The sequence below is a fragment of the Stegostoma tigrinum genome, chromosome 25 (assembly GCF_030684315.1).
Source record: "Stegostoma tigrinum isolate sSteTig4 chromosome 25, sSteTig4.hap1, whole genome shotgun sequence".
Lineage (NCBI taxonomy): Eukaryota > Metazoa > Chordata > Chondrichthyes > Orectolobiformes > Stegostomatidae > Stegostoma > Stegostoma tigrinum.
In genome coordinates, this window is record NC_081378.1 from 12,633,740 (window position 1) to 12,653,184 (window position 19,445).

Sequence of the window (19,445 nt, forward strand, 5' to 3'; positions counted from 1 at the left end):
TGACAAACACTACATTGGACAAACTGGCAGAAAGCTAGCCACCAGGATACATGAACATCAACTAGCCACAAAACAACATGACCCACTATCACTCGTATCCTTACACACAGATGAGGAAGGACACCACTTTGATTGGGACAACACATCCATCCTTGGACAAGCCAAACAAAGACATGCACGAGAATTCCTAGAAGCATGGGATTCCAACCGGAACTCCATCAACAAACACATTGATTTGGAGCCCATCTACCACCCTCTGAGAAAAAGAACAGGAAATGACATCACCAACCCAAGGAAACCTAAACACATAAATAGAAAGCGGGACATAACACCAGCACTTCACCGGAGGCCCACTGATGATGTTACCTAGAACGGTGAGGAAACGTCTGAAAATGAACCTTCCAGCTCAGCAAGCAAACTCACATCCAGAACCTCAACCTGAGCTACAAATCTTCTCAAAACTCTGTTCTCTCCTCCACAGATGCTACCAGACCTGCTGAGCTTTTCCAGCAACTTTGTTTTTGTTCCTGATTTACATCATCCGCAGTTCTTTTGGTTTTATCAAGACATTACAATTTCTTTGACTGTATTATATTTACATAGCGGAAGCTGCAACATGCATCTGTTGAATCTTTCAATACCAAGTCAGAAGTCACAAGGCGCCAGGTTATAGTCCAACAGGTTTATTTAAAATCACAAGCTTTCGGAGCACTGCTTCTTCACAATGCAGGTAACATGGTACTGGATAATTCAACCAATATTTATTACAGCTCCTGATATTTACAAATATTTCAGTCACAGGCATTGAGTATTTTTTTAGGTTATTCGCAGGAAGTGGGCTGCAATAGTTCAACCAGCATTTATTGCCCACCCATAACTCTCCCAGGGTTGCTATGAGTCTGAATCACATGTAGGCCAGACCAGGTAACGATGAGAGGTTTTCTTCCCTCGGTGAGAATTAGTGAACCTGATGAGTTTTTCTTGACAATTAGCGATGATTTCACAGTCAATATCAGACTCTCAATTCCAGGTTTTTTATTGGATTCAAGCTCAGATTCCCAGATCATTACCTGGGTCTGGATTAATAGTGGTGTGATAACCCTTCCAGACTGGGTTAATATTAAGGTATTCGGCTATTAAGAGTAGTATGTTTTCACCAATGTGTCTAACTCCAAGTGGCCCCAGTTAAACTGGAGACTGAGACCTTCACACCCTCAGATCAGATGCTGTGATATACAGATATTATCATGAGCATGTCTCTTAAAGCTACACTGCCGTAGTGTCCATGAGACATTTAACACGAATCCTGAAGATTTCATCACATGATAGCTATCTGCCCCTTCCCCCAACCCCAACTGATTCTCCTTGTTGTCCATCCTCAAGCTGAACTGCCCTCTTTAAACCAATCAGGGATAAGAAAAACTCATTATCAGCTGATTATATGATTCTTCATTACCAGCCAAACAACATTTGTCACCATATCCAATCTTTGGAAATGAATGAACCAAAGTGTTCAAAAGAACATTTTTAAAAGTGTGTACTTCTTCGTTCCACTCCACTGTGAGTTTCCACCCAGGCTGTTTGCATTGATTTGGAGACTACAGAGTAATCCTGGCAACACTAAACTTCATACTAATAGCAAAATTTAACACCGATTCAAGAAAAAAGAATATCACTTAGAGCTTGGTCAAAGAATTGGACCCTCATAGTTTCTCTCAATCTTTCCCTCATTGTTACACATGAGAACATTGTTAATAGGAGCAGTTAGGCCTTTTGGCTATTCTGGCCTCCTCAACAAGATCATCTTACCCTAACCCCACTGTTCCACTCTGGAAGAAAGAACAAAGAACAGTACAGCACAGAAACAGGCCCTTTGGCCCACCATGACTGTCCCAACACATGATACCTTTCTAAACTAAAAACCTTTTGCCTCTACGTGATCTGTACCCCTCTATTCCATGCCCATTCATATATCTGTCAAGATGCCTCTTAAACATTGCTATTCCAAATGCCTCCACCACCCCCTCTAGTAGCACATTCCAGGCACCTACCACCATCTGTTTAAATAACTTGCCTCTCTGATTTCTTTAAACCTGGCTCCTTTCACTAAAGCCTATGTCCCCAAATAACTGACATTTCTACCTTGGGAAAAAGACTGTGGCTTTCCATCCTATCCATGCCTCTCATAATTTTGTAAATTTCGATTTTTGTCCCCCATCAGCCTCCGACCTTCAAGTGGGAACAAACTAAGTTATCCGTCAATAACTTTATGTTAGATGGATTGGCCATGCTAAATTACCCATAGTGTCCAGGGATGTGCAGGATAGGTGGATTAGCCATGGGAAATGCAGTGTTACAGGGAGGGGGCAGGTTGTGTGGGTCTGTGTGGGATGTTCCTTGGATGGTCAGCGTAGGCTTGATGGGTTGAATGGCCTGCTCCCATACTGTAGGGGTTCTATGATTCCATTCTGTGAACTTCTGTGCTCAATACTCTGTCATGCCCTCTTTGAATATGCTTTATGACTGAACATCCACAAGTCCCCAGAATTCACAACTCTGAGTGAAGGAATTTATCCTCATTTCAATCCTAAATGGCTAGCTCCTTATTGTGAGATTGCGATTCCATGTTCTAGTTTCCACATCCAGGGGGAAACATGTTCAGAGTATTGGGTCTTAAGAATACTGTGTGCTTCAATCAAGCTAACCCTTATTCTGCTAAACCCCAGGAATATAGGCCTAGTCTACTCAACACTCACCTCATCCCAGGAACCGATCTGGTGAGTCTTTGTTGCATTCCTTCTCTGGGATGAGATTTGTGTCTGTTTTTAGATAAGGCAACAAAAACTGCACAATGTACTCCAGATGCAACTACACCTCAATAATTGTGATAATAATTGCAGCAAGGCTATTCCAATGTTCCATCAGATCCACATTCTGGAATTCCTTCCGAACAGCACTGTGCGTGTATTTACCATCACTGGTGACTTCAGGATTTCAAGGAGGCAGTTCACCACACCTTCTCATGGGCAATTAGGGCTGAGCAATAATTACTGACCTGGCCAACGATGCCCAGATCCCAAGAACAAATAATAAGATCCAATTCCCCTGTAACAAAGGCTATCATACCATTCACTCTCTTAGTTGCTTGTCTTAAAAAGTATTTTAACTTTCTGCAATTCACATATGAAGAAAGCCAGGTCCCTTATGCATGCGCACGCACTGTGCTGAGGTCAAGAACTGTAGCCCCTCCACCCAAAAGTTAACGCAATCCCAGGATGGAATCTGGTCTGTGTAGAACAAATCCATCTGGGGCCGGGAGCTCTGTAGAGCTATTAGAATTGTGTGACTGGGGGCTGTTTGGTTTTAGATTCCACTGGGATAAGAAGGGGGATGAGCCATCTCAGATACAAAGCATTAAAAAAAAACAAACAATCTAACCTTTAAAGGAGATGTCGACGTTTAGCCTTCTGTTGGAAGTTTTCACCTTACTGAGCTCGACCATACAGTGGCTGTACCCTTTGTGGTTCCCTTTCTTGATGAGTCTAGAGCACAGCAGCTTGCCCAGTTCCTGTCCTTTCTCGTCCACGTACGTTTTCTGGAATGATTGAAGCACATCGGGTCAGAGGCCATTAGAATATTTGTACATGAGAGATAACGAAGAATATTCCTGCCAAATTTCTCTGTCGCAGTTACTCAGTGTGGTTGTAAAACATTCAAGTGAGTTATTATTTTCCCTGGTTTGGGGGTGGGGTTTTCCATGTTCCTGCTAGGATGCTCACCACCCCCCAGGTGCTAAGTACAATCCAACTTTGCCTAAAAACTGACCCGATGAGGATCAAATGAGATATTCTTATATGGAGACAAGCCAGTTGGCCCAACTGAATGGGCTGGACTAGATTGCCCAAGGTTTATATTAGTACTTAGGCTCCACACAAACCTCATTCCGTCTTTACTTTATATACGTCTCATCAGCATTATCTGCTATTCCATAGCAGCAGGCCAATCAGTCCTTCAAGCCCGTACTGAATTATTGTATCAGGTTTATTGTCACGTATGGACGGCACGCTGGCTTAGTGGTTAGCACTGTTGCCTCACAGCACCGTGAACCTAGGTTCAATTCCGGCCTCAGGCGATTGTCTGTGTAGAGTTTGCACGTTCTCCCCGTGCCTGCGTGGGTTTCCTCCCACAATCCAAAGATGTGCAGGCTAGGGGGATTGGCCATTCTAAATTGCCTGTATAGTGTTCAGGGATGTTTAGGTTAGGTGGATTAGACAAGGGAACCGTAGGGGAATGGGTCTGGGTGGGATGCTCTTCGGAGGGTCGGTGTGGACTTGTTGGGCCAAATGGCCTGTTTCCACACTGTAGGGATTCTATGATCTTTATACTCACATAAGCACAGTGTAAAGTTTACAAGTCACCACTTAACAGTGCCAACTTAGGTTCAAACGTAACTAGGCACAGATTCTTGGTACGAAGCAGGAAAATAAAGTTAAACATTACAGTCCTTCTTACTAAAAAGTAGAAAAACAAAGAAACACAGTTTGAGCTCATGGCTAATCTGTAACCTAACTCCCTTTGGGCCATACCCCTGAATAACTTCACTTAACAATAATTTTTCTCCTTGGATTTAGAATAAACACAAGATCCAGCATCCACCGTCTTTTGTGGAAGAGAGTTCCAAATCTCTACCACCCTTTGTGTGTAGACGTGCTTCCTCACATCTCCCTTGAGCAGTCAGGCCCTAATTCTCAGACTATGCCTCTAGTTCTAGAATATGCAACCAGTGGAAATACTTTATCATGATCTACCCTGTCATTTCCTGGTAACATAGAGTCGTATTCAGCACAAAAACAGACCCTTTGGCCGACTGGATATCTGAGACTCATCTTATCCAAATTGCCAGTATTTGGCCCATGACCCTTCAGGTACCTGTTTAGATGTCTTTTAAATGTTGTAATTGTACTAGCCTCCTCCACTTCCTCTGGCAGCTCATCCCAAACACGCACCACCGTCTGTGACACTACCCTTCTTTCCCATTCACATATTCAGCCTCCCTTTATAAATATTCACCTGGACAGCTTCTTGTGGTTCTGAGGTTTGCTTACTAACCACTCGCTTCGTGAAAGAACTCCTTATGGGGTTTCTTAGAGTTTGCACTAATCTTCTGGCATTGGATTTCCCCCACAAGTGGAAATGTTTCCTCCCCATCCACCCACCTTGACCTCTGTAAGGTCACCTCTCAGTCTTTGCTTTCATAGGGTGAGGCACCACAGTTTGTTTAGCCCTTTGTTATGGCTAAACAGTGAGCCCCGGTTAGATTCCCAGACAGCAGCAGACGGGACTGGTTGTCTGCTTATTTTCTCCCAATCACAAGCTGGAAGGCCAATTCTCCAAGTGGCTTGGTAGAGATAGGGGTTGGCGGGGGGGGGAATGCTGTGGGGGGTGTTAGCACCGATCTGGTGCTAATCCAGTCTAGGCACCATCCATTATTCCATCCCATTGACTGCACCAGAGCTGGATATCAGGTGGGGTATGAAACTTGCAGCCGATGTGATATCAGCCTTCCTGCTCCTCCGATGCTGCTTGGCCTGCTGTGTTCATCCAGCTCTACACCTTGTTAGCCCATGTGATATCACTGCTAAGGGTTAGCACCTCCATCCATCGTACCCCTGGGAACTGAACTTATAATTCCACTTCCTACATGAATGCCTCAGGAGCCGAGTACTGCCTTGCAGCATAAAATGCAAACAGCAAGCAGGAAGAATAGCAGAGCAAAACGGCTGCAGGGATGCCACTGGCAATGGTCACAGATACTAGCCGGAAATTGCACACTAAAAATCTTCACATCAGAACTCGACCAACCAACAGTGGACCACAACGCTGGAACAAGCCATGAACCCTCACCAAAGAACTAGAACAGGGCAATCCTACAGGAGAAACTAACTGGACTAATCCACCAGGATGACATGAACAAGGCACACACGGGGGTAAAGAACCTATCCAACAGGCAACTCACAGGCGCAGAAAAAGCCGACCTGATATATGGACTGAACTACAACCACAAGGACGGGAGTAAAATGCACATCTTAGCAGCACTAGAGTCAACATTGAAAACCAACAGACTGATTAAATTCAACAGACCATCAGACAAATGGTATACCCAGCACTTAATGGCAAACACGAATCAGACACCTTCAGTGGAGAGAAAGGCCCTAAAAGGACTTAAGGAGGATAAAAACATCACAATCTTACCAGCGGACAAAGGATGAATGACCATGGTTCTGAACAGAACACGCTCCATCAAGAAAGCACACGCACTACTCGCAGATACAGCCACAAACCAACAGATGGCGTCAGACACCACATCACAGCTGGAGAACAGGATCATACAGACACTCAAACTAAAATGTGCAGGAGAGATCACTAATGCCAACCACATCAGAATGAAACTAGATGACTCAAACAACACCCACTTCTATGGACTCCCCAAGGTACACAAACCTGGAATACCACTCAGACCAATCGTCTCCTTACCTGGCACACCTACACACAAGCTAGGAAGGGAATTACACCGGAAAATTAAACGACTGATTAGCAGATCCCCGCACTCAATCCATTCAGCCCAAGAATTTCTCACACAGCTCAGGGACGTAAAAATTGTTGAGGATGAAAGCACAATTCCCTTCAACGTTACAGCATTATTTACATCCATCGACCTACCCTTAGCTAGAGAGACATTGGCCACATTACTAGAAGAACCAGGAGCACTGACCCTGAATACCAGCAAGGACAGCTTACTGAAACTACTGGATTTATGCCTCACAATGCACTTCGCGTTCAACGGCCAGATATGCAAACAGATGAACTGCACACTGATGGGATCACCCATCTCAGGTCTCATCGCTGAGGCAGTGACGCAGAGACTGGAATGCACGGCCCTTCCCACAATCCAACCGAAACTGTGGATATGTGGAAGACACATTCGTAATAATCAAATGCACAAAAGTGGGAGAAACCCACCAACTTGTTAACGGCATCTTTGCAAGCACTACAGAGGAAGAAAACAACTAACAGCTCCCGTTTGTGGATATAATGGTAGAGAGACTAACGGTGAATTCCAGACCCGAGCGTACAGGAAGGCCACAAACATGGACCAAATGCTGAACTTCAACAGCAACCACCCCATCATCCACAAACAGAGCTGCATCAAGACACTAGTTAAACGAGCCATATCACACTGCAAGATCCCAGAACTCCGAACAATGGAATAGGAACGCATGCACAAAGTATTTACTGACAACAGATACCCAAGAGGCTCCGTCCGCCGATGCTTACAAAACAAACGACAACCGGAAGACACTAATAACTCTCCCCTACATCAAAAATATACGTGAAATGACAGCCAGACTCCTTAGACCGCATAGGATCATGATTGCACAACACTGCGACAAATGTTATCAAAGACTAAAGACCCCATACTGACAGTAAACAGGACTAACATGATATACAGAATCCCACGCAGCGAGTGCAATAAACATCACATTGGACAAACGGGGAGGAAGCTGACGACCAGGATACACGAACACCAGCTGGCAGTAAAAAGACACGGGCAATATTCACTTGTTTTGATACACCTCAGACAATGAGGGCCATCAGTTCAGCTGGGACAAGCGAACTCCAGAACTGTAAGGGAATTTCTGGAGGCCTGGTTCTCAACACGGGACTCCATTAACAAACACATACAAATAGGCACAAATACAGATTTGCTGGAAAAGCTCAGCAGGTCCGGCAGCATATTTGAAGGAAAAGCACAGAGTTAACGTTTCGGGTCCGGTGACCCTTCCTCAGAGCTCACTGGGTCCTGAAGAAGGGTCACCGGACCTGAAACGTTAACTCTTGTTTTCTTTTCCTTCACAGATGCCGCCAGACCTGCTGAGCTTTTCCAGTAACTTGGATTTTGTTCCTGATTTACAGCATCCGCAGTTCTGTCGGTTTTTACATAGAGATGGACCCCGTATACAGACCGCTGCTGAAACAATAGAACTGGACGGGACAAGACCCACCACACCTCAGAATCATATAAAGTTGGAACGGAGCGAACACCAACACTTTGATTAGAAGTCGCACTGTTGATTGTGCCTGGAATAGTAACAAAATGTCTACACACCACAGAACAACCTGCTCAGCGAACTAACAAACAATTGCTAACAACCGTCAGAATGGCTCATGGTAGCATATAATCAAATCCAAAATGAAAACTCTGCTGCTCCTGACCTGGTCCAAACACTAACCTCAGCATTGGGTATTCCCCCTGCTCATCTCCTCTACCCACCTGAACACAGCATCTCCCCCCCCACCCCCCGACCTCAATCTCCAATCTCAGCACAGGGTCTGAGTTTATGGAAGTTCTCCTCTGAACACCTGCAATGTGGAAGGTGCAAATTGTGTCCTATTTCCATCGTAGGCTCACCTTGCTTTCAAACAACATCAGGACAATGGTTTATTTTCTTGCTGTTGTTCATGGGAGCTTGCAACGTACAAACAATTGCTGCATTTTCAAACATTTCCAACATTGAGACCACTTCATCAAAGTGCTTAATAGGTTCTGACATCTTGAGGTTGCGAAAGATGCGATATAAGTGCAAGTTCTTTCTTTCTCCTCACTTTACTTACAATGTGCATTTTGACATCAGATGAGAAGGAAGTTGCCTGATGGCACAGAAAGTACAGTATCCTTCTGACAGTTTAGTGTGGCATTAGGAGTGTAGGTAGCCCTGGAGTTAGGCCCGAGCACACAACCTCCTGCCTCAGAGGGAAGAATGGTTACCTAGCCAGCATGAAAACTTCCACAATGCTCTGCATTGTACAGTCCAAATTTGGGTGGGTTTGGCAGTGTCCAATAATATGCTTGAGGCTTCGACAGAGAGAGGTGGATGCAGCAGGGGCTGGAGTGCCTTATATCCCTTCTTCCAATGCCATTCTGATTTAATCCTCTCTCTCTCTCTCTCTCTCTCTCTCCCCTCGCCACCTCTGCAGTCATTGCACTGCCCTTATCCAGCTCTGCAAGAAAATTGATGCATTAGAAACAGGAGTGATTTAGCAGTGGTGGAAAACAAATGAAAAGTTAAATGTGTTGATTTGGTAGTTGGAATAAATACGTTCAGTGTGTGTAATAACACTTCTGGATATAGAAAAAAAAGGAAAAGATTAAATAATGCCACTATAGACATATAGAGTTCACCTCTGAGTCTAAATGACTATATAAAAACTTTTGTGGTAATAGATGACATTCAGTGAAATGGCCCTTATCATACATGATGAATTTTCAGACAAAATGTTGACACCTGTTCTGGGAAAGAAAGAGCAGTTGGAGTTTTCTCTGGAATGAGGACTGGGAAATTTGAATAGTATGTACTATCACCAGTTAGCTGGCTTATGGCAGCTTCATCTGTAAACACTTGACTTCTTATCTCTTAGAGACAGCTGTACATGATATTAACACAAAGTGGTCACTGGAGCTGTAGATATAATAAAGAGGAATAATGTAAGCAGCGCAAAGTTTTATTAATATTAATCATGGCTTGTAGCTGACCTTTGGTAGTTTGTAAAAGACAACCGTATCTCAACTCAGTTGGGGTACTGCTCTCTCAAGGTTGTAACTTGGAATTGCTGACCGGATTCTTGAGTTGGATTGTCGAGATGCTGTTGTGGTTCAATTTGTTCCTTACTGTTGCACCTCACAAAATCTCAAACACTTCACACACGCATATGTCTCACAGAACACAGCCCATGGATTATGCTCCACAGGACCTGCACTGCAAAATCCCATGCCCCGTTGCTTGCATTGGGCCTGTCTGTCTGATCCATGATCCAGCTAAAAATAGGCTTTTTTAAAAAAAATAAAATCACATTACAAGGGCATTGCTGACTAGGCCAGAATTTATTGCTTGTCCCTAATTGCCCAAAGGGGCAGTTAGCATCAACCACATTGGTGTGGGCCTGGAGTCACGTGTAGGCCAGACCAGGTAAGGACAACAGTTCCCCTCCCGAAAGGACATTAGTGAATCAGATTTTTTTTTTCCTGACCACTAATTCATGGTCATCATTAGACTCTCAATTCTAGACATTTTAGAAAAAAAAATTCAAATTCCACCATTTGCCACGGCAGGATTCAAGCCCATGTCCCCAGAACATGACTTGGATCTCTGGATTATTAGTCCAATTGTAATACCACCAGGCCATCGCCTTATTTATTTTGATCTCAGTTAGGCAAGAGATAAAACCAATTTTTATTCAACCATTGAGTGATTTAATCAAGTCAGATGCAAGAAGCGAAATAAACAGATCATAAAGTAGACAATTTGTCAGGGAACCATCTGCTATAAACTAAATAATCCTTCTACAGCTCTTTAGAAAATACACTCCTACTTATCCATGATTTTAAAGAGCAATAGGGTTCTCTCCAGTGTTCAAGCCAATATTTATCGCTCAATTAATTTCCTAGAAACAAATTATTTGACTGCTACCTCATTACTGCTTGTGGGAGCTTGCTGTGCACACATTGGCATCTATGTTTGCTACATTGCAACAGAGACTCCAATTCATAAAGGACCTTATTGGTTGCAAAGTGCTTTGTAACACAGATGTTGGAAGAGGCACTACATTAATGCAAAACTTCCTCTTACCGAGTGACTTGGTTGGGATTTCTCCCCTTGGAGGTATCTGTTTCTGTCGCTGCTCTCGGATTTCTCTCAGATCCACGTCAGTGACACTGACAGTAGATCATCCTAGAATCTCAGATCGCGGTGAAAATAAAGCAACACGTGGAGCAGTGATTTCAAATCGGTAGGTTCTGTCATTGCCCTCGGGAAGGTGCCCCGTGGGCTCTCAATCAAGCATCCACAGCTTCCCTGTCTTCTGGCCAACAGTCATTACAACAAGTGGTCATGGATTCAAACTTCACAAGACATTTAGTCCTCATGACTGATTTTCTCCCTCATGTTCATACCCTTGTACAATAACATTGGATCAAATATTTGTACTAATTCATCACTGGCTGTTTATGTGGCAAGTATAACCCAATTCAGAAGGTGTTGTGGGCTCACTTTAGAGAAAATGATAGCTCAGTGGTGAGCATTGCTGCCTCACACTGCCAGGGACCGCGTTCAACTCTAACATTGGGTGCCTGCATGTGGAGCTTGCTCAGTCTCCCTGGGTTTGTGTTTGTTCTATTGGGTGCTCCAGTTTCCTCCCATAGTCCAAAAGCAAGCAGGTTAGGTGGATTGGCCATGCTAAATTGACCATAGTGCCCAGGGATGCGCAGTCTGGGTGGATTAGCAATGGAAAAAACAGGGATAGGATGGGTCTGGGTTGGAGGGTTGGTGCAGACATGATGGGCCAAATGGCTTCTGTCTGTACTTTTATGAATTTTATGAAAAAGGCAATAAACTTGGGATGCCTGCCATTCTAATTTAGTCCAACGACAACATATTTATGTAATGCCTTTGAAATAAATAGAGCTTCCAAAATTACTTCACAGAAGTGTTCACAGAAGCAAAATTAGTCAACAAATGACCTGAGATAACAAGGTATCAAGCTGGATGAACACAGCAGGCCAAGCAGCATCAGAGGAGCAGGAAAGCTGATGTTTTGGGCCTAGACCCTTCTTCAGAAACGTCAGCCTTCCTGCTCCTCTGATGCTGCTTGGCCTGCTGTGTTCATCCAGCTCTACGCCTTGTTATATCAGATTCTTCAGCATCGGCAGTTCCTACTATCTCTGAACCAAATGACCTGAAGTGGTTTTGGGCAGACAATCATCGGTCAAGACAGAGAGGTGAGGAAGTCTTTGGGGGCAGGTGGGGAGTGGAGTGGGTGTGCGCGTATGTGCTGAAAAGAAAAACGAGGGGTGAAGAGTTGGTGAAGTTTACGATGGCAATTCCAGAGCCTTGGCAATTGAAGCCCGAACCACCAGGGACAGAGAAACGTACTTCAGGGACACTGCCCGGGCTCGAATCAAATGGTGCAGATACTTCAGAGGATCGTGGGGTTGGGTGGAGATGTCAGAGTTAGGGAAGGGCCTGACCACGAAGGGAGTTTTAAATACCGATGAGAATTTTAACATCAGAGTGTTGCTAGACCAGAAGTGAAAGCAGGTCAGCAAGCGTGTGTGCGACGGGGACTCGGAATGAGTTGAGACATAGGTGAGAGAGTTTTGTCTGGCATTGTCTGCTGGGAAGTAGAACGTGGGAGGACAGTCAAATGTTCAGAGCTACAAGTCACGAAATGGTCGCCATGGGAACTAAAACATGCCACATGGGGAGTGGTTATCGTTCTTCTGAGGCTGGGATTATGATGTAATGTTGCAGGAGATGCTGTCTGTTGTATCCCATCAGCTTTCACCCATCCCTGGAAAGCTGAGGCCGTCAGTGACAGGGGGAGGTATCAAAGGAGACGAACATTCTCAACAACAATGACCAAAGCAAAATACTGTGGATGCTGGAGTTCTAGAAGAAAGTGCTGCGACATATTTGGAGGAAGGAAGAGAATTAGCCATTACCACTGTCTTTATCTTTTGCACTGGGTACACTCATTATCTGTTCCACTCGCTTCTTCTCCCTCTGCCTCTAAAACCATCATTTTCCAGCTCCTTTCAATTCTGAAGAAAGAGTGAAGTCGAATTGCAAACTTTTCCTTTCTCAGTAGATGTTGCTGAAATTCTCCAACACTTTTTGCTGTTATTCTCAATAAGCACACACTCTCATACAAAACAAACAACCCAAACCACAGACAGATCCTACCTTTTCTCTGCAGCTATTTGCACTTCAGAAGCCCATTCTAATATCGCTTCACATTGCCTGGTGTTAAAATTTGTCTGCGCTGTGAGCTGTGAAATTTTCAATCCAGCGATGGCCATCTCTGAATATAAGTTGTAGAGTTTTGCTTGAACAATTTTGCGACAATTTTGCATAACTTTATCCCCAGCAGCCCGATTTGCTATTTTCCCAAGGTTTCTTCCCCTGTCAATGTGGGTGAGGTACAGCAGCTCACTTTGGAATGCACATTACTGTGGGGAATTACAATTCGCTCAAACAGGCAGTTTTTCTATTGTGAGGGAGTAGCCAGTAACTCTGATAAAATGGAGAATGCTATCTGACCTAGCCAGATCCCTGTAGCAGGAATGTCCAGCAGTACCCATGCCAAGGAATACTCTAAGAATCACGCTAGTTAGGCCAGATAATTTTTTTTAATGAACTCTAATACTGTATAACTCTAATACTGTATAAACTCAGTGCTTCACAAAGAATTAATTGCTTTTGAAATGTGCTCGCTGTCGAAATGTAGGAAATGCAACAGACACATTGCATACAGCCATAAATGCCAGGGAGGTCATTAGATTAGGAATTGGAGCAGGAGCAAAGTCTACAGTTCTTTGAGGCCACTCTACCATTCAATATGATCATTGAAGAACTTTGGCCATAATTCTCCTACTTTCGCATCCCTCGACTCCCTGAGAGACCAAAAATCTGTCCATCCCAGCCCTTTCAATATATTAAATGATGGAGCATCAACAATGGCAGAGGATTCCCAACCCAATCAAGTGAAGAAAATCCCCCTCATCTCGGTACTGAGCCTAATCTCCTGAGGTGTGTCACTGGGTTCTCGATGACTCTGTCAGGAGAGATCCTTTGTATTAACAAAGTGTGAAGCTGGATGGACACAGCAGGCCAAGCTGCATCTTAGGAGTACAAAAGCAGACGTCTCGGGCCTAGACCCTTCATCAGAGATGTCTTCCCTGCCAAGTCCCTTCTGAATCTTATATCTTTCCATTTGAGCATCTCATTCTTCAAAACTCTGGAGAATATGGAGTCATTTTGCTCGAGCTGTCAACAACAGGATATGCCCCTCATCACAACAACTATTTTGTGAAACTTTGCAGGACTGCCTCCGGTGCTTCTCTACATATAAACAAAGTGTTGTGGATGTGGTATCACCAAAGCCCTGAGCAATTGTAGCAATGTAATAAATTACTAAAGTATCCATTTTTTGTTGGACATTGTTGTGGGAATAAACATTGGACAGGGCATCACGGAACTTCTCTTTCTCCTTGAAACAGCACTGTAGAATTCTTCATGTCCATCAGAGAGGACCTTTAGTTGAACAGCTCACTGTGCAGACAGCACTGTCCCAAGGTGTAGTATGTACTATCGACAACATCCAGACCTTGTGCAAGAGACCAATAAGAGCTCGCATTGCTGTTTGGTCCTGACAAAACATTCTGCCCTCATGTCTCCTCACAAGACAGCAGGAGTGGGATCCCTAGTGATCTCTCCATCCCACAGCCTGAGTTTGCTAAATCCCTGTTTTCCTAGCAGTGTCACACTGGAGACTTTCAATGAGTCTGACTTCAAAAATGCTGTGTTTATTAAAATTCTACAAATGCAAACTAAAATAATTACCAACATAAAGACTCTATGACAGGTTCTGGCAGGTTGGACATTGGGCTTGGGATTAAGCACTTAAATTTATTTTGTGAAGTTTGCAACTTTTATCTAAAGGCAGGAAAGAAAACGTTCTTGAAAGATTGCAATCTTAAAATGCTGTATCGTAAAGAGTAGCAAAGAAATGCTTAACACAGTCATTAGTAAATCTCTCATTGCTTATTTTAACAGAAATTAATCCAATTACAGGACAAAGGAGTTGCACACAAAGGTATCAAGCCCTCTTATGTTAATACTTGTGACAAATCAAGTTTTCTACTGTATCCAGTGCCACTCCCTTGGCAACTGCCCATTCTCCTTGTAGTTTAACAAGATTCAGTCTGTGGGAATCCCAATATTGGAAGGGAAACAATCTCTGAAAAACAGGTCTCTCTCTCTGTCTGTCTTTAAAGGAACTCAGCTACAAGCAATGCTTTCACTACTAAATCAAAACTTCAGCTGAATAAATGTCAGATATTCAGGTTAATGGAGTGACTGTGCAGCATCGAATTGTTCAGTGTTTGATACTGCTGTCTCCTCTCTGTTCTCTCCGAGCTGTTAACAAAGAACAATGAACAGCATGACACAGAAATGGTCCTTCAGCCCATCAAGATCGTGCCAACACACAACACCATTCTAAACTAAAAAAAAACTGGTGCCTCTACGTGGTCTGAGTCCCTCTGTTGCCTGCCTATTCATAGACCTGTCAAAATGCCTTTTAAACATTAAAATTGTATCCGCCTTGACCACATCCTCTAGCAGTGCATTCCAGGCACTTACTACGCTGTGTACAAAAAAAACTTGCCTCTGTCACATCTCCTTGATATTTACCCCCATTGCCTTAAACCTACTTCCCCCAGCAACTGACTTTTCTACCCAGGAAAAGAAATCTCTGACTATCTATTCTATCCCTGCCTCTCATACTTCTGTAAATCTCTATGAAGTCACGCCTCTGCCTGCAGCGTTCAAGTGAAAACAAATCAGGTTTGTCCAATTTCTCCTCATAGCTAATACCGTAAGACCGTACGACATAGGAGCAGAAATTAGACCATTCAGTCCATCAAGTCTGCTCTGCCAATCAATCATGGGTAGACCATTTCTTTGCTGTCTCCAAAGCCTCCACATTCCTTTGATAGCACGGTGACAAGAACTGTGAACAATATTCCAGATGTGGCCGAACTAACATTCTACACAGCTGCAATATGACTGGCTAATTTTTATACTCTGTGCCCTGCCTGATGAAGGCAAGCATGACACATGCCTTCCTGACCACGTTATCCATGCCTGGGTTTAATTGTAGAAATACGGATGAAGTTAAGGGTTCTTGTGGCGTGGTGGTTGTGTCTCTATCTCTGGTCTAGGTAGCCTGGGTTCAAATCTCATCTGCTCTGGAGTTATGTAATTGCATTTCTGATTAGAAAATATCTACAATATAGCACCACACCAAATACCCAAGCTGATTAATTTTCTGTTTTAAAAGTGTAGAAAGAGGCCAGACTGGGCAAGTGGTCTATGCTGGCAATTATGCTCCATCTAAAGGGGTGGCACGGTGGCTCAGTGATTATCGCTGATGCCTCACAGCGACAGGGACACGGATTCGATCCCACCCTGGGGCAACTGTCTGTGTGGAGTTTGCACATTCTCCCCGTGTCTGCGGGGGTTTCCTCCGGGTGCTCCGGTTTCCTCCCACAGTCCAAAGGTGCAGGGTAGGTGGATTGGCCATGCTAAATTGCCCATAGTGTTCAGGGATGTGTGAATTAGGTGGGTCATAGGGGGATGGGTCTGGATGGGATGGTCTGACGGTCAGTGTGGGCTTATTGGGCCGAAGGGCCCGTTTCCGCACTGTAGGGATTCTGTGATTCCTCTGAAGCCAAAAACAAATAGCCACGTGAGGCTGAATGTATATGAGCAGACATTTTAAATAAAACTCTTGGTAAGACTTGGAGCAGAATCTTCCCAGGCACGGAACATGTGGACGAAAGTTCAGAGAATTAAGCAAGATGGCCAGCTTTGGGGCATTGAGCAAAAGGTCTCATGTTCCAACTGAGCATTGAAAGACAAAGTGAGATTCTCACCAGTGAGAGGCCTGTGAGTATGCATTAATATCTCAATGTTAACTAGTCTTACGTCATTGCTACACAGTTTCCCATTCTCCCATCTACTGGGACAGCAACATGATGGTGACAATTTGCAACATGAAAGTCAAACCTGGGGAGTCTGGCTCATAGCTCTGTGGGCTTGTGAACAACCCGAGAAGTTAGGGGCTGTCACCCAGGAAAATCAAACAGACCAGTCTCGAGTGGCTGGACACCCATCAGTCAGGGCTGCCCATCCAAGTCAAGAAAATGGCAGGGATCCCAGTCAGCCCTGAAGGTCCGTCCGCTAAAAGTCAAGGAGGGGGTTGTCAAGGGCAACTGCTGCATTGTGGGGAAATCTATTGTGGGGGTCGGAAGCAGCTTGCAGGGACTCAGAGGGAATAACAACTGTGAAGATGTGGGGACAACTCAACCAAGAAAAGGGGAAGCAATAGAGCCTGAGGGGGAAAGGGATGTATCAGGGGGTCATCAACAGTCAGCTTATCGGAGTAAAGTGTACGGCTAGATCTGACATGTCAACTGGATATGTCTCAGGCCCACAGGGTTAACGTGGAGATTGGTCGAGTGGAACTCAGAGAAACGTGAAAGCCAATGGCATCAATAGGAAGACCTACCAAGAAAGTGATGTGTACATTTAAGGCGTTCGCTAAGGGTAGGAGATTGAACCAGAGAAACTCTCTGCGACGAGGAACGTTGTATCCTTCCATCGTGATGCAAATAAGCATTACATCTTGGAGTTGAATATGGCTGCCACCACAACCAGAATGGGCTGGGTGAGTGTTTCATTCTGGGAGGGAGGGGCCCTCACATTCTGTTGATACAAGGCCCTTCATAGTGCAAGAACATAAAGGATTCTTAACGAGTTTGACAGGGTAAATGCTGAGAAGATGTCGCCCCTCCTGGGAGAGTCTAGGACCAGAGGGCAAAGTCTCAGATTAAAGGAGGCACCGATTTAAGGAATTTCTTCTCTCAGGGGCTTGAGCATCTTTGGAACTCCTTGCCACACAGAGCTGTGGGACAGAGTCCTTGTGTATATTTAAGATCGAGATAGATAGATTCTTGATCAGTCAGGGAATCAAGGGTTTACAGGAAAAGGCAACTAAGTGGATGCGAGGATTGTTGGATCAACCATGATCCTATGAAATGGCAAAGCAGGCTCAAGGTGCCAAATGACCTCCTCCTGTTTGCACTTCTTGTGGTCTGAAAATTACACAGTCACCAATACTATACAGGTGAAAGACACTAGGAGAAGGCACCATAAGGGAGCCAAGAACATGCACTGTAACTGTAGCAGCTGCGTACCTTCAAAGTTTGGAACAGACAAGTGTGAGAGAAGCAAAAGCTCCTGGCTAGTAGCGCAGGTGCAGGTTAGCAAAGTTCCCTTAACATGCAACTTGGAGCAGCCTAGGCACTCTAGTGCAGCTTGTCTAACATTGAAATGAAGCGAGACACCTTTGGGCAATTTGGATTAGAACAGCTGGCTACCTTATTACCTCATTTCGCCTTACTTTGATGCAACACCCTCAGCGCACTAGAAATTACCCAGGCTTCGCAAAGCTTCTTTGAAGAATTCCTTTGAATGTTAAGCAAACACAAGATTAATATAACTTCCCAAACTCCCACATCTCTGCACAAACTTAATTAACCCTTATCCTGTCAAATAAGTACAAGCTTGACAGATCAAGAGCAGCAAATGCAGAGAGAGATTTCAAATGATTGACCCTCTAGGTTTGTGCCTGGAAGTGACGAACACATGGTGAGTTTGAGGCCAGAGTGCCGGTAACTTAAGATGGAAAAATAAACTCAACAAGACTTAAATTACACGCTCAGAAACTGAAAATTCCTTTTTCCCACAGTGACAAAGATCTAAAACAAACATTTTGCATCCAAACAAGAACTGAAACTCAAATGAGCAGCTTAATCTGAGATAGAACGTAAGCAGGAGGTTGATTCCGCTTCACCGGTTAGGGTTCAGACAGGGACTGAAGGGAAACCCCATTGTCAGGTCAGCCACACTCCTCTGGCGAGAAATCTGATCTTTCCAAAGACCCTGAAGCCGAGAACCAACTGTCAGCTGTCACGCCATTCGAGGAAGATATTAATGGTGGATAAATGCAATTTTAAGAGGAATATTTCGTGGTTTTTTTTATCGTCACCTTCCTCCATAGCACAGATTTAATGACAGGAGCTCCAACCTATTGGTATCACCCATCATCAGGAGGCATGGGACAGCAACTGTAAAGGTGGTCCCCCCCAGCCCTCAGCACATACTCTACACCCTCAACCACCACTCCACCCCTCCCTTGCCCCTACCACTATTGTCAATCCAATCCTCCAGAATGGTATGGCTGATAAGTTGAGTCAATATTTGAGTTCCTGATAGTGGATTCTTTGGACGTAAACAAGGGAAGTGGTTGAAAGTAGTCCATGTGTTGATCCAAGCATCTGCTTTTCCACTCATACCTCCCTGTTATTGTTGCCTCGAAGGTCATGATGGTTAAAAAGATCACCAGAAATTGTCATGACTACTGGGAAACATTACACGCTGCTGGACAGAAATAAATTACACATGTACTTCACACTGACGGGCTGAACATCATGCAAACTCTGTTTTGTGTGACTGGATAATGCCAGTCCTGTTTTTGAACATGGTCTGAAATAATAAAGTTTAAGCTTCAGGCCTGTCAGCGGCAAATAACAGGAAATACTTTTTCACATAAGAACTCTCTGTCTAAGAAGCTGCTGAATCTTGAGGGAAGTCAATGACAATGTTAAGCTTGAGTTTGATAGATGCTTAGTACTCATGGCCATTAAGGGTTTCAGAACTAATTGGTTGAATGGACTCCAGAAGTAGATCAGCCATGATCTACGT

General features: G+C 44.2%; 1 protein-coding gene across 1 annotated transcript in view; it reads right to left on the reverse strand.

Moving 5' to 3' along the window:
• The window catches only part of podxl (podocalyxin-like), a 155,861-nt gene that overhangs the window by 20,092 nt on the left and 116,324 nt on the right, over nucleotides 1-19,445 (reverse strand). The window contains exon 5 of the mRNA XM_048554169.2: nucleotides 3,439-3,595. Coding sequence (XP_048410126.1) covers nucleotides 3,439-3,595 — 157 coding nt within the window. The remainder of the gene's footprint in view (nucleotides 1-3,438; nucleotides 3,596-19,445) is intronic.